Source organism: Carex rostrata, chromosome 7 (assembly GCF_964058835.1).
Source record: "Carex rostrata chromosome 7, lpCarRost1.2, whole genome shotgun sequence".
Classification (NCBI taxonomy): Eukaryota; Viridiplantae; Streptophyta; class Magnoliopsida; order Poales; family Cyperaceae; genus Carex; species Carex rostrata.
The window spans coordinates 3,998,838-4,013,229 of NC_135924.1; the positions used below are offsets into that span (position 1 = coordinate 3,998,838).

Below are 14,392 nucleotides of genomic sequence, written 5' to 3' on the forward strand. Positions count from 1 at the left end.
TGTGTAGTGCTGTCCTTGGGTTGTAGTTTTCTGCTGAAAATTTTGGTTTTTTGAAGGGTTTTGTTGTAAATTGGGGTCTCAGCTGACATATATGGGGGCTCAGCTATACATTTGGTTTTTCAAGAGGCTTTGCTGTAGATTGGGTTTTCTAGGGGGGTTTCTTGTAAATTGTAGATTGAGGCCTGACCTGATATATGTGTGGTCTTTGCTGTTATTTTTGGTGTTTTAAGGGTTTATATGCAATTTAGAGTCTGGTACGGGAGATGGATGGGATCTATGCAAGGGTTTGTAGTTTGTACTTATAATTGGTACTTGTAGCCTATATTTCTTTGCTGGTTTTTTTATGTGAGTTTTGTTAGTAATTTGGGGTCTGGTACATGATATGATAAGGAATCTGTATAGGGTTCTTTTTGTAAAAGGAGAAGAACTGGTACAAGATTATGGGATCTCTGGAAGTGAACTAAGTTTTGATGATATATTAAATCATCTTAATTACGTATATAACAAATTATAAGATTTTGACTTTATTTCAGTAGCCATTAAAGGAATAATTTAATTTTTGATCTGTTAATTTTATTAGCTCTTGGTGGTACAGTATGTGGGGAATGGATGTTCACTGCGGAGGGACTGAGTTTACTGTGAGGAATGCATGCAGTTCAATCCAGAGGCATTAAACAGTGTAAGTTTTACTCCGATTTAGAGGTACTGGTACAATCTCTAACAAAATCCACAGGCCCTAGTATGTGCAGAGTGACAGGTATATTTTGAAACTATGCAAATTTGGAACTTTCTGACGCGTTATTCAGGCTTCTTATGTCACTACGTACGTGTAAAGGGCTGTTTCTCAAAAAAAAAAAAAAACACAACTAGAGGCCTCTAGAGCAAATACATCTATAATATTAAATAACTAAGGTCAGTATCTTCCGATAAGCCAAACAATTTTTTTTATATTTATTCAAGGGAACTTTTTTTAGTTTTCTTGCTTCAGAACATTGCATTAATGAGATTTGCATAAAGCTCAATAACAGCTCCACGAACTCTCTCTATTTTTTCAAAGAAAATCACTGAAGTGGAAATTGTGTAGCATAGTATGCAGTGGGTCGAATTATATAGACAATGGTCCATTGAATAAATTGGGTGCACAATTGGCCGTTCTTTTTATAGATTTGACAAAAGATGGTTATATCAATTAAGCTTTTCGAATATATAATTAAATTTGTTGTTAAATCGTTTTATGGAGCCCCTAGCATGGATTAAACAAAATATATGTTGTTCGCAAATGAAGTTTAAAATTAAAGCATTTAAATCAATTTCACCGTTAAGTGACACCTCATGTTAAATTCCTGTAAAAATATTTATAAAAATCTTGATTTCAATGCAGATTGTGAAAAATATGATGTACTAAATTAATATCATGAGTGACCGAAATCCAAATATTCCATGAAAATTGACCCATTTACTTAGTTGCATAATTAAACTCCAACTAATAAATAGAAAATTGAGATTATTAATTGAGATTTTGCTGAGTAGGTGCTAATTTCAAATCCAATGAAGCTTTGCATTGAGATTTTATAGAGACAATAAAATGCGAGTGCGCGTATCCTCTGAGATATCTCAACTTTTGCGTGACCGACGTGTCCGGTGCCTATTCGGAGGTGATGTAGGGGTCAAAATTATGTATGCTTTGAGATTCGTGCAGAACATATTTAAATGGTTGGGATTTTTCATAAAGTCACGCAAAGTTTGAGATATCTCAGAGGATACGAATTCATAAAATGCTGGTATCAATACACTGATACCAAGAAGATACCACCAATCACAGTTAAGGACGAATTCTTCAAGTAATATTTCTCTGTGTAGCACATAAAAGGAACAATATTATAAGAAATAAATTTCAATTATTTAGTTGCAATGAGAAAAAATAGCATTATTTTTGTTAATTTTTGCTCAAATAGCAATTTAAAGCGCATAATATTTCATGAGAATGAGTAGTTAAAATGATAGATCATTTCTTAACAATCATCTACTGATTATTTATGTAGTGTGTCATAAAGTAATATTTTGATTATTATCTATTTTTTATGTTCAAAGTTTACTAATATTAAATTGTGTAATAAAGCAAACGCACTCTGAACTCAAAAGAAAAATATTATAAAAGAAACACAGGACCCATAGAGTGGAATCATGCGGGTACAAATTTCATCTTTAATTTTTAAGATGATGCATTACATCCATTTCCAATATACAAACTGATCCAAAAAAACACAAATTTCCATCGAACTTGAAGATTTTTTCATGAAAACTCAAATTTTCATAAAAAAAATCCAATTTTTTTTTTTTTGAAAAAAAAAATCACTAAGCTTTCAGAGTTAAGTTTTGTGTAATTGTGTGAATCTTGTCATGGTAAAAAAGTTATAAAACAAGAAAACTAACACTATCTAAATTTCCATTAGACTTCAAGAGAAATCTCTCTATATTATGCATCTTAAATTAAATTGGCTGTCCTGAAACTTTAACGGCTGAGATTGATTGATCTTAATTCGGATTGAATCTGAACCCTCCAATTAAATAATCTATCTTCTTTTGATTAAATACATTCTTTATAAATGTAGAAGTCTACATTTAGTTCAAATTGGACCCGTCACATGTAGTATAGCCATACATATTACCACACGCATTTTCGTTCTGCACCGTTGGATTTGAGTCAAAAATCGTGCAGCTTAAATCCAACGAGTCTAATTTTTTTCGCTGGAACTCGAGCGTTGCGCTTCTTCTCTTCTCTATCCTAGATCCAATCTGCGCCGCCTCTTCTTCACATCCCTTCTCTTCGCTGCGCCTCTTTCTCCTATGTTGCTTTTTTTCTTCCCTCAGCACCTCCTTTATTTCTCTCGTGCGCCTCCTGCTCCGTCGACAAGTCAGAAGAAGATTAAGGAATAGGTCCTCCCTCTCTCGCGCTCCTCTTTCCTTGGTTCTCTTCTTGGTCCGCCAAGGTCGCACCAGGTCCGCCCTGACAGTTCATCCCCCCTCTCTCTCTCTTGAACCTTCTTCTTTTCTAAATTTCTTTCTCAAATTAATTATGATGCTCAGATGGTGGCTGGATCTCCAGTGACTCTAATTCGGCTCTGTAGTTTGCTTCTTTTGGCCACAATTGCTCTTCTGGTGGCATAGACTAGTGTTATTTTGTGCTAATGACTGTTTTCAGCTACTACTTACATGTTCTTATTATGCTTTTGTTGTTTTGTTGCTTGGTTGGTGAACCTTATGTTGCTTTTATGTTTGTTTTGAAAAACTCTATGTTTCAATGGCAATGAAACGGACTTAGGCCTTTTTTTTTAAAAAAAAACTAGCCAATATGATGTGTTCTATACTTCTATTATCAATGTCACTGGATGCCTCAGTGAGCACTAGAGAAGCGTTTTGTTACAAGTTGTAGTAGAAATGAGACTAACAGTTTTGAAGTTTAAATTTAAAATGTAGAATTTATTTCTTTGAATTACTGTACTCGACTATTTTGTTAGAATCTTTCCGTAATGTGAACTTTGTTGTCAAACATATAGCAGGTCAGGATTAAAAGTATTGTTTTGAACTTTTGATTGGCATTGAGTCATTGACTGATAGGGTGAAGACATGCCGCTTGGTACGAAAGTGGGCTTTGAATTTCTGTGGCATAAAATTAACAAATTGTACGCTACATGAATTATTTCTGAGATTACTCTCCCTCTCAGTATGCACTTGACTTATGCTGAAAAACATTGAACTTGAAAATTAATTAACAATTAGCATAAATTAGTTCAATTCACACTAAATTGCTCAAAATTAGTTCATTATTTTTGCAGTGTCCTTGAATATAGAAGAAATGATTTCCAATTTCAACATTAAATTAGCCTTTTGCAATAATTTTTCTACATGTCTAGTATATCAGATGCCTACATTTTATAATAAAAATGGTGTATTAGTTATAATCAAACGTTCTTGAGGTTGTATTATAAAAAGTACAAAATAAATTAGAATTCAAACTATTCTTAGGGTGCGTTTGGATGCTCAAAGAATAGAGCTATTCTCAGAATAGCGGAGCTATTCTTAGAAGAGGGTCATCCAAACGTGAAACGAAGATTAAGAATAGCTCCGGATTAGCTCTATTCCGCTATTCCGTGAAAACGTTGGGTTAGCGATTTAGCACCCGCAAGAATAGCGATTTAGCACCCGCTGGCCTTTGCTATTCCTAACATACAATCCAAACAACATTTCTACTAATCCGGAATAGCCAAAGTTAGTGCTATTCTTGAATCTCTTGGGTTAGCACTATTCTCAATCACTAACCCAAAAATCGCTATTCTTGAGCTATTCCTTGCACGATCCAAACGTACCCTAGTTATTTTCCCGTTTTTTTTTTATGTACCACCCTAATAAATAAGAATTAAATCAATACCATCCGTTAATTCCGAATTAAGATTCCGCCACGTTCGCACAGTAGATCTGCGAACGGGTCGCTACCCGTTCGCGTAATAGATAAGCGGCCTGACCCGTTCCCGACGACCCTTTCCCGACGACCCGTTCACGACGACCCGTGCGCGTAATAGATCTGCGGACGGATGACCCGTTCCCGACGACCCGCTCCCGATGTGACCCGCTCCCGACGACCCGTTCGCATATCAGTTATGCGTACGTGGAGAATCCGGATAAATACCGCTGCGCAGTGGTTTTTACAGAAGCCCTGTCGCTGTCCCTGTCTCCGCACCGCCCAGCACAGTAAACAGGTAATTTTTTTTTTATTAGTTTAATTTTGTTAAATAATTTAATTAGTTTAGTTTTAGTTAGGTAAAATAATAATGACTTTTTTAGGTAGATCTGACAGTGAATGACTTGTAAACGAGGCAGATCCGGAGTATTTTTATTAGTTTAATTTTAGTTAGGTACCAAAATAATTGTATATTGTAAATTAGATTAATTTTTTTTTCTAGTTTTAGGCAGTTTATTTTTGTTAGGTACCAAAATAGTTGTATATTGTAAATTAGATCAAATTTTTTTTTGTAGTTTTGTAAATATTTGTGTTAATTAGATCAAAATAATATATTGTCTATGGTTTCTCATGTGTAATTACAATATGTTGATATTATAGTAGTATTATGGTACCAAAATAGACATTTTTTTCCAATGAACAACATAGTAAGCAATCTGATTAAATAGTAGTATTATAGTAGTATTATGGTACCAAAATAGACATTAATTAAAATTGTCTATGGTTTCTCATGTGTAATTTATAATATACTATTATTTGTGTATAATTTTTATTAAATAGTAGTATATTGTAAATTACAGTAAAATAGTAGTTTAGTTGGGTACCAAAATATTTGTGTATTTAAACCAATTTAGAATTGTGATTGTATGTAGAATTTAGAAATTATATTTAGAATTTAGAAATGTACCTATTTAGAAATGTACCAATTTACAAATTGACAAATTTAGAAATGTTGTATTTAGACCAAAATAGAGTATAAATGCACCAATTCAGAATTTATTTTTTTCTGAATTAGTGTAGATTGTAAGATTTTTTACCGATTCATTCAAGAATGGTGATATATTATTGAATTACCATAGATATTTGTATTATTGTTAGATTTGTACTATTTGAAATTATCAATAGAGGTCAAAATTGATAAAATTGTTTAATTTGTTGTTAGTATGGCGTCAACCAGCGGTACCAATCAAAATCGGACGCAAGATGATTTACAGTTAGATTTATCACTGGCCCGTCACGTATTTCCAAATATGACGGAAGAGAGTATCAGTCCTCTTTGCTGGTATAAATTCGAGGAGCACAAGATGAAAAACGCATATGTAAGTTTTTGTTTTGAGAAATGCAAATAATTTTCATTTTCATTTAGATAAAAATAGGTAAGTTATATGTTTGTTTGTTTTGAAATTGAATGCAGACTCATACCTTGACGAATACGCGGAACAATCAGATGAGTATCCTCTACGACGACCGATACGCTCCCGTGTTGAAGAGTTTGGGTCTGTGGCATGTCTCACAGCTGACCCCCATTGTCGCAGATGTCGCTCTTCTATCTGCGTTGGTCGAGAGGTGGCGGCCGGAGACACACACATTTCACATGCCTGTCGGAGAGATTACGGTGTCTCTCCAGGATGTCAGTTGTCTCTGGGGACTGCCTATTACTGGACGGGCGGTGACGGGTGTGGAGTACGGGGACTTCACAAAGGACGTCGAAGAACTGTTGGGACCTAACCTGATGAAGGAAAGGTCCCTCAAGAGGTCGAAGGTTGCATCGAAGAATGACATCAGTATCCCTCTTTTGCGGGCGGCATTCAGGTAAGTATTTTTTTTGTAATAGTAAGTATTTGATTGTGATGCTTCATACTCTGTACTAAATTAGTTCGTACATGTAGTGGAAAATTGGAAGAAGATGCGCCTGAGGAGAAGATGGATCGGTGGACACGGGCTTACATAATGGAGCTGTTCTCTTGCTGGTTGTTCCCAGATTCCTCTGGGAACACCGTCCCTGCTTGTATGCTGCAGTGGCTGAGGGACTTGGATGACCCTCCACAAATGAATTGGGGTGCGGCGGTCTTGGCATGTCTGTACCGAGGCTTATGCATTGCGTGCCGGGTATAAATTACTCTCTCTTCTTATTGTAAATAATTTGTTTTCTCTTATCGAATTTAAAAATAAATGCAAATTGTATAAAAATAGGTCGACAAACAAGGTCTGTACGGACCGATTGGTCTTCTTCAGCATTGGTCGTGGACGAGATTTCCATTTGGTCGTCCACAACCACTAGACGAGGGTTGGGTTCCAGACTGGGGTCGTCCGGACGGGGAGACCTGTCCTGCGTATGCTCAGAGATTCTGCGCTAGAAAGACCTTTGTCGCGACCCCTCACGGCAAGCCTTCGGGAGTTTTCTTTTTCAGAACTCAATTCGAGCAGATGACTCCAGATCTACATGTCGAGTGGCGACCGTATGATTTTCGCGTCACAGTGTATGAAGAAGATGAAGAACCTTACTCTTTCCTCACAAAACTTCCTTCGATCTGCAGTCGCGAGCGAGAATACTGGTTTGCTCAGGTGCGACTAGATTTTTTTTATTTTCTAGTTTACAATTAATAAACATATTGTAGTTTAAAATTGAAACTTAGACACATAAAATATTTGCAGGTGCCGCTTATCTACTACCAGGTTGTTGAGCATTATTACCCTGGACGGGTAATGAGACAGTTTGGTATGGCCCAGTATTTTCCAGTCCCGGATCCTATCACAAAGGACGACTGGTATGATCTTCACCAACCGTTATGCACTACGGTCATGAAGGATTGGCGGACGGAGCACGCCTTGCATGTACAGCGACTGGAGGCTATGAGTCCGGATGACATGGTTCCTGATATGTACCAGATTTATGCTTTCGAGGAGTGGGACCAGCAGTATCGACAGTGGTACCAGGAAAATTGTGCATTCACGGTGTACATGTTCGGTCTCATGTCAGAGGTCAATAGGAAGCCGCTTCATGTACCACGCGACACGACTACCCCCCAGTATGGTTTCATCCCTAGCAGTGGTCCGGCTGCACAGATTGTAAGTTTTTTATATTTTCTACTATATTATTTCAATACAGTTATGGTAATCATCTTTTGAAATATTGATGAAATGGTTTATTCACAGGTACTCATGAACATCAAGGCAGTTCTGAAAGCTGCAAGATATGGGATCACAAGAGGCTGGAAGAAGGTGGGGAAGGTGATGTTGTGCATATCTGCACCTCCGGTGGTCGTCGCGGGGTACAAAGACCAGCTAGACAAGATCCTGCGGCTAGCAGATCTTCCAAGATACGAGGATTTGGCAAATATGAATGATGAAGATTCTGCAGAGCAGATGAGCACACCAGAGCCGGATCTTTCAGAGATCTTGTCTGCACCGACGCCTGAGGCAGCATTTCAGAGTTTTGGAGATCGAGTGGTACGTGCATTTTTCTAATAACCTACTTATTGAGAAACCAAATTATTCATTTATTAACAATCTATTTTCAGGGAGATGAGCCCCGGTTCGAGCCATCACAGGATTTTGAGCCGACTCAGCCATCGCAGGATTTTGAGTTTGACGTGGGTTCGACATATGATACCATATACACTCAGGGTTACTCTTATCCTCAGTTTCACACACAGGATGATCCACCACCAGAGGACAGTGCAGCAGTGTACCAGACGGAGACAGCTTCATCCTTAGCAGAGACTGCTGTAGCTTCTATTTTCGGTCCTGTTCCTAGCTCACCTGAGGAGGTTTTGTTTGGACATATACAGGAGGAGACCCCACCACAGCCATCGCGGCAGTATACGCCTGCTTTCAATTTCTTAGGTTCGGAGATTGAGGAGGTACCGGAGGAGTTGGGGCGCGGTAAGAGACATAAGATCAGGAAAGACCCGTACACACCATCGACCAAGTAGTTATTCGGACTGTTATGGCTATTTGGACTTTTTGTTCTATTCGTACTGTTTGGACTGTTATTTAGTTATTATCATGTTATTCTGACTGTTGTTTGGTTTATGCTTGCTACTATATTATCTAGTTATCATGTTATTCTGACTGTTATTTGGTTTATGCTTGCTACTATATTTCTTAGAATTCGAATAACGAAAAAAACACAACTTCTACTACAATAAAAAAACGGCATAGGTTCGGATAAAAAAAAAAAAACACAATTCTACAATAAAAAAAAACACACAATTCTACAATAAAAATTAATATATAAATTCCTGGCTAAAATCACAACTTCTACTACAATAGAAATACACAACTTCTACTACAATAAAATCACAACTTCTACTACAATAAAAATTACCCTATTGCGTATTTCCTCTCGCATCCCTTCTTCTTCTCGCATTCCTCTCGAGAGTTTCTCTACTGGTTCGGTGACCCTTTCGTCGTCCTTCCAATACATCCATCCACATTTGGATCCGGTTGTGTCGTCTCCTACCCAATTTTACCAACCGATGCTCTGGAACTAAGAGATCTCCTTCGTGCACCGGCCAATCACATTGATTGTCATACACATGGAATTGACCACTCCATGTGTCTATGAGTGTTTGAATGTTGTAATAATAATTGACGAAGTCATTTGGATTCAAGTTCCTATAATGTTAACACATTAGTAAGTAGTACCGTTCCTAATATGAAGTTTCAAATTAAATAAAACATAATTTTACCTTAAACGACACACCGCCATCACATGAACACATGGTATTCCGCCCATCTGAGGCTTCTGGCACTGACATTCCACCTCATGATCGTTTTTCAGAATTACCTTGTACCTGCAGTCGCTAGACGTGTGTACCCATCTGCCATTCTCCATGTCAAAATTAATCTTTTCGCCATGTGAGGTCACCATAAATTCATAATGGCCGAATGCAAGCGTTGACATTTTTTTAGTCTTCTCAATGTGCTTATCCAGCTTCTTATGCACGCGAGTGGAAAAAAGCTGACCCGCTGCTTGCAATTGCACAGCCGTCTCACTTCTTTGCTCAAACCAGCTGACACACTTGTAGAATGTCTCCTCAATGATTGCAGCAACTGGTAATCTATGAGAAAACAATAATAAAACAATAATTAAAATTACAACTAAGTGCAGAAAACAATAATAAAAAATAGGAGGATTACAAAATACAAACCTGCGAGAAGTTTTGAAGACATGGTTGAGCGATTCGGAACCGTTGCTAGTCATTATTTCCCAGCGAGATCCATCATCCATAGCTTGATACACCTTCCATGGTTTAGGCAGTTCTTCCTCATCATTTTCATTATATTTGCCACATGTATCCAAATAAGCCAACCAAGCAGGATTTCGCCTCCCGATTGCATCAAGTCCTTCTTGCAATCTTCTTCTCTTCTTCTTTTTAACCATAACCTTGAAAAAAGTGGAAGCTACCTTATCCTTAGTGTGCTTTCCAAAATTCTCAAACACATGTTGAGAGCAGTAGCGGTGAGCACACTCTCCTTTCTCCTCACACCAACCCAAATCATCTTGAATAAACACCTTTTTTATGCCCTTGTGTCGGTCAGATACCACACACATGTATCTATTTCGCCCAATTACAAACTCCCGCACCCACTTCATGAACCATCCCCAATTCTCAAAATCCTCGTTCTCTACCAGTCCAAATGCTAACGGGATTAACTGATTCTCTGCATCATATCCGGTTACAATTAACAGCTTACCCTTGTATCTGCCAGACAAGAAACAAGCATCGATACTGATGACGGGTCTGAGGTGACCGACTGCGGCAATACATGGTCCCCATGCCCATGCTGCTCTCATGAAAAAACGATACCCTGGCTTAGTGGTTGGCTTTGAAACAATTTTATATTGGGTTCCCGGATTTGACCTTTTTATTGCCTCCAACAAAGGGACAATCAGCCCGTAAGACCCCTCCCAACTACCAAAGGCCCGAGCAATTGCTAACTCTCTACCACGCCATAATTTGTTGTACTTTGGAACAATACCCTCGTACCTTTCAGCGCATAAGTCAGCGACTGCCCGGATAGAAATATCAGCATTTTTTTTCAATGACAATTTTATACAGTTGGCGACCATAGCGGACGTCAACTGTGCATGATCTAACCTGGATGCCGATGCGTGACATGTGTGCTTAGCCACATTCTTCGTGATGGCCCAAGTATTACCAAAGCCTGTAGCCCTCGCAACCAACGCCCACCTGCACCGGGCGCTAACACACTTGTACCTCAACCTAGTGGTATCACTGTGTGTATTTTTAATCTCCCTATTTTGTTTGATGTGCCAGTGGTTAATTGTATCTTTCATCTTATCCTTGTTGTCATATGTCATCCCCTCTGACAATTCATGTCTTTCTCCCTTTTATTGTACAAAAGAAACAACAAAAAATAAACAACATCAATTTAATAACAACATTTTAATAATTAAATTAAAATTAAATATAATTTAACAAATATACCTCACAAGTCGCAAAAAAAGAGCTATCGGCCTCTCCAAACCCTGATGTGTCATGAAATTGCTCAAACGGATGTCTTTCCCCACGATCCACTATAGGCCACTTCCGTCTACCAAGCACAGGAATACCAATATCCTCATCACTGTGATCTGATACCCCACCGTCCCCATTATCATCCCAATTAGCCTCTGCCTCCATTTCTTCAGGATCATCGTCCGTATTGTCAGCATAATAAAGCCGTTCAGGGGTTTCAGATCGCTCCCTTTCAGATTGGACTCGGCTAGAGGACGAGGATGGAATCTGAGATCGACCCCTGTCAGATTGGACCCTACTAGGGCCCGCTACACATGGGGCCCGACTAGGACCCGTTACAGATTGCTCGAGCCCCAAACCCTGAGTCAACTGCAACAATTGCCTAGTATTCTGTCTGGAGTTATGTCTAGAGTTTTGTCTGGGGTTGGCTACAACATATAACTCCAGGAACTTGAAAGTCATATTCATTGTCATTTGGACATATAACTGCCAACTGCTATCGTCTTGTACCGGTAGCTGTTGGAACCAGGTTTGATTGCCTTGGCCAATATTAATTCTTGCGGTAATTATCAGTTCATAATTACGGTGGTCAATACCGAGTTGTTGGTACACTTCCCTATTTAAACCTCTAAAATCCAAATCAGGCCGAATATTAAACATTTTCGGCACTTGGTGGCTATAATAAGCGCCATTTGGTCCTTGTAATACTTCACCATCAAAATAACAAGCAATTCCAATCATAATTTGTTGAATAAACCTAATAATAAAAAATAACTAAATTAAAACAACTACAAAAAATAAATTTAAAAAAAAAAGGATGAAAAGGAAAAAAAACCTACCTATGCAGCAGCTTCGGTGAAAATGAGGGTGTAGAATGCTCTGCAGAACTGATCTTCTATATAGGGAGAATCTGCCACGTGCGCAGATCAATAATGCGAACGGGTCAGTCCGCCGATCTATCACGCGCACGGGTCATCCGTCCGCAGATCTGTTGCGCGCACGGGTCGTCGGGAACGGGTCGTCGGGAACGGGTTAGTCCGCTTAGCTATTACGCGAACGGGTAGCGACCCGTTCGCAGATCTACGGTGCGAGCGTGGCGGAATCTTAATTCGGAATTAACGGATGGTATTGATTTAATTCTTATTTATTAGGGTGGTACATAAAAAAAAAACGGGTTATTTTCTTTTGTACTTGTTGGAAAGGTAGAGGCTACCATATGCTGGTAGATACAAAAAATATTATGTTGCTCTAGTTTCGGACTTTAATCGGAGGTCATGTGAATATGATGGTGTACTCCATATATATATAAAATAATCCCTTTAAAAAGGTACTTAAGCACACTTTTAAAATAAGAAAAATAATTCTTTTAATTGTTTCTATTCTAGAAAAGGATTACCTCTTGAAGTTATCATGATTTTTGAGTTGAAGTAATGCAATGTTTATGTGAAAACATTGTAAAAGTATTTTCTAGTCATCAAAACATAATGTTTATACATACATGAGATGAACAATATAAATGTAATAATGATTGAATATGTTGTGATGATCTATTTATATGAAACAATCCAATCATTCTTAGATAAATATGGAATCATATTATTTCAAACTCAATACTTGCCAACTTTTAAGATATTAGAGATAATCAATTTAGAAAGTAACCATTACAGATATAAAAGTGCTAAATCATGTTAAGCAGAAAGTCAATTCATCTATAAATTGAAATCTCTTATTTTATTAATTATAGCATTTTGCAGATTATGGTCAACTGTCAACAAAATGAGAATGATATATTAAAGAAAGAAGTGTTTTTTGATCTACTATTCGATTTGATGGTTCTTTTAGGAACAGGTGTGATAATTTTGGCAGGATATATCCTGATATTGTTTAACAGTTGGGATTTGATAATGGATATTTTATGTAATGTTATTTGCAATATATTTTTCTTATACTTTTTCGTGACATAGTTTTTTCGACAATACGTCTGTATAAATAACAAATAACAATGCAAAAAAAAATGTTTTATTTTTTTTGTTGTGTTTTTGTTTTTATCTTTATTATATTTTTGAATTAAGTAAACATATGTTAAGTATATGTTAAGTAAATTGATTGAATGTTTATTTAAATAAATAATGATTATGTTTATACATAGTATTAAACATAATTGTTTGGATTCGTAGTTTAGCCTTATTTTTCGAATGATTAAACTAGAAATTAGGATATAAACTCACAATTCATTAGACATTCATTAACTAAATTAATTTGCGTTCGGTCCCTTTTAACTTATCCTAAACAGTATTAAAAATAATTTAATTTGCGCTCGGTCCCTTAACTTATATATGAGTTGTAAGGCAGATAATTAAGTTGAAATGTCTGCTTAAGAAAAATAATTCCGTACGCCTGTAGTACGTATATACAGGCCTATCGAATTTGTACGAATCTCTTATATAAAAATAAAAAAAAATTAAGGGATCAACTAACAGTCCCCCTACTCTAGTCCCCTAAATGTCCCCCTAACTAACTGATATATAAAGTACGATAGGGACCACTAACTATATAGAAGACTACTAACTACTTAGGGGACCACCTATATTTGAAAAAATTTACAACTGGCATGTGCATGTATGTATACTTATATGTGCAAGTATTATCATATAATATATTAAGTATTCATACCTAAGACATTAAGTATTAAAAATAAAAACTGGACATCAACTTTCTTTTGTACACCCATCTTTTACACGTTTTTATAAGCAGATTTTTTTTGTTCGTTTAATATCATCAATATTTCTAACGATTTGTGAGAAATTTTACGAATTTAAAACCACAAACATCTTCTACATAATTTTCTCTTTCAAATGAGATCCATGATGAAGTACTTTCGGGTTCTTCGTCATTCAAGTATTCATACCTCAGTGTGAAAATATTCATACCTTGTCAAGTATTCTTCTTTAAAATGCCGAGTATTCATACTTATTCAGTAAAGTGTGAATATTTATGTTGTAAATTATTTCTGAGAAACCAACAGATGTGTCTTTGGCATTAACTACCTGGGGGATCACTACTGACTTTGGGGGGCCACAAACGTCGCTTGAAAGCGACTACGATAGGGACCACATGCAAAAAACCAAGGACAAGCAGATTCGTAATAACCATCTCAAGTATCGGCGTTGTAATTATTGTAAACATTCATTTTTAAAATATCAAGTATTCATCTTACACATTAAAGTGTAAATTTTTATATTGTAAAATATTTGTGAAAAATTCCTAAATGTGCTTCATGAATTAACTACCTGGTTGGACTACCACTACACAATCACCAGTACGGTAGTTTTTGTAATATGAATTGTTTACATATGACATTTATATTTCCAAAAAAATATATAAC

The 14,392-nt window shown here is 36.8% G+C and overlaps 1 protein-coding gene across 1 annotated transcript; it reads right to left on the reverse strand.

The window, feature by feature from the left end:
- Positions 1 to 9,209: 9,209 nt before the first annotated feature.
- On the reverse strand, positions 9,210 to 10,322 carry LOC144557066 (uncharacterized). The gene is made up of 3 exons (XM_078305619.1): positions 9,969 to 10,322; positions 9,676 to 9,896; positions 9,210 to 9,585 (listed from the first exon to the last, which is right to left on the reverse strand). The coding sequence occupies exons 1-3, from the start codon at positions 10,320 to 10,322 to the stop codon at positions 9,210 to 9,212; spliced, it is 951 nt and encodes a 316-aa protein (XP_078161745.1).
- Between the last annotated feature and the right edge of the window lie 4,070 nt (positions 10,323 to 14,392).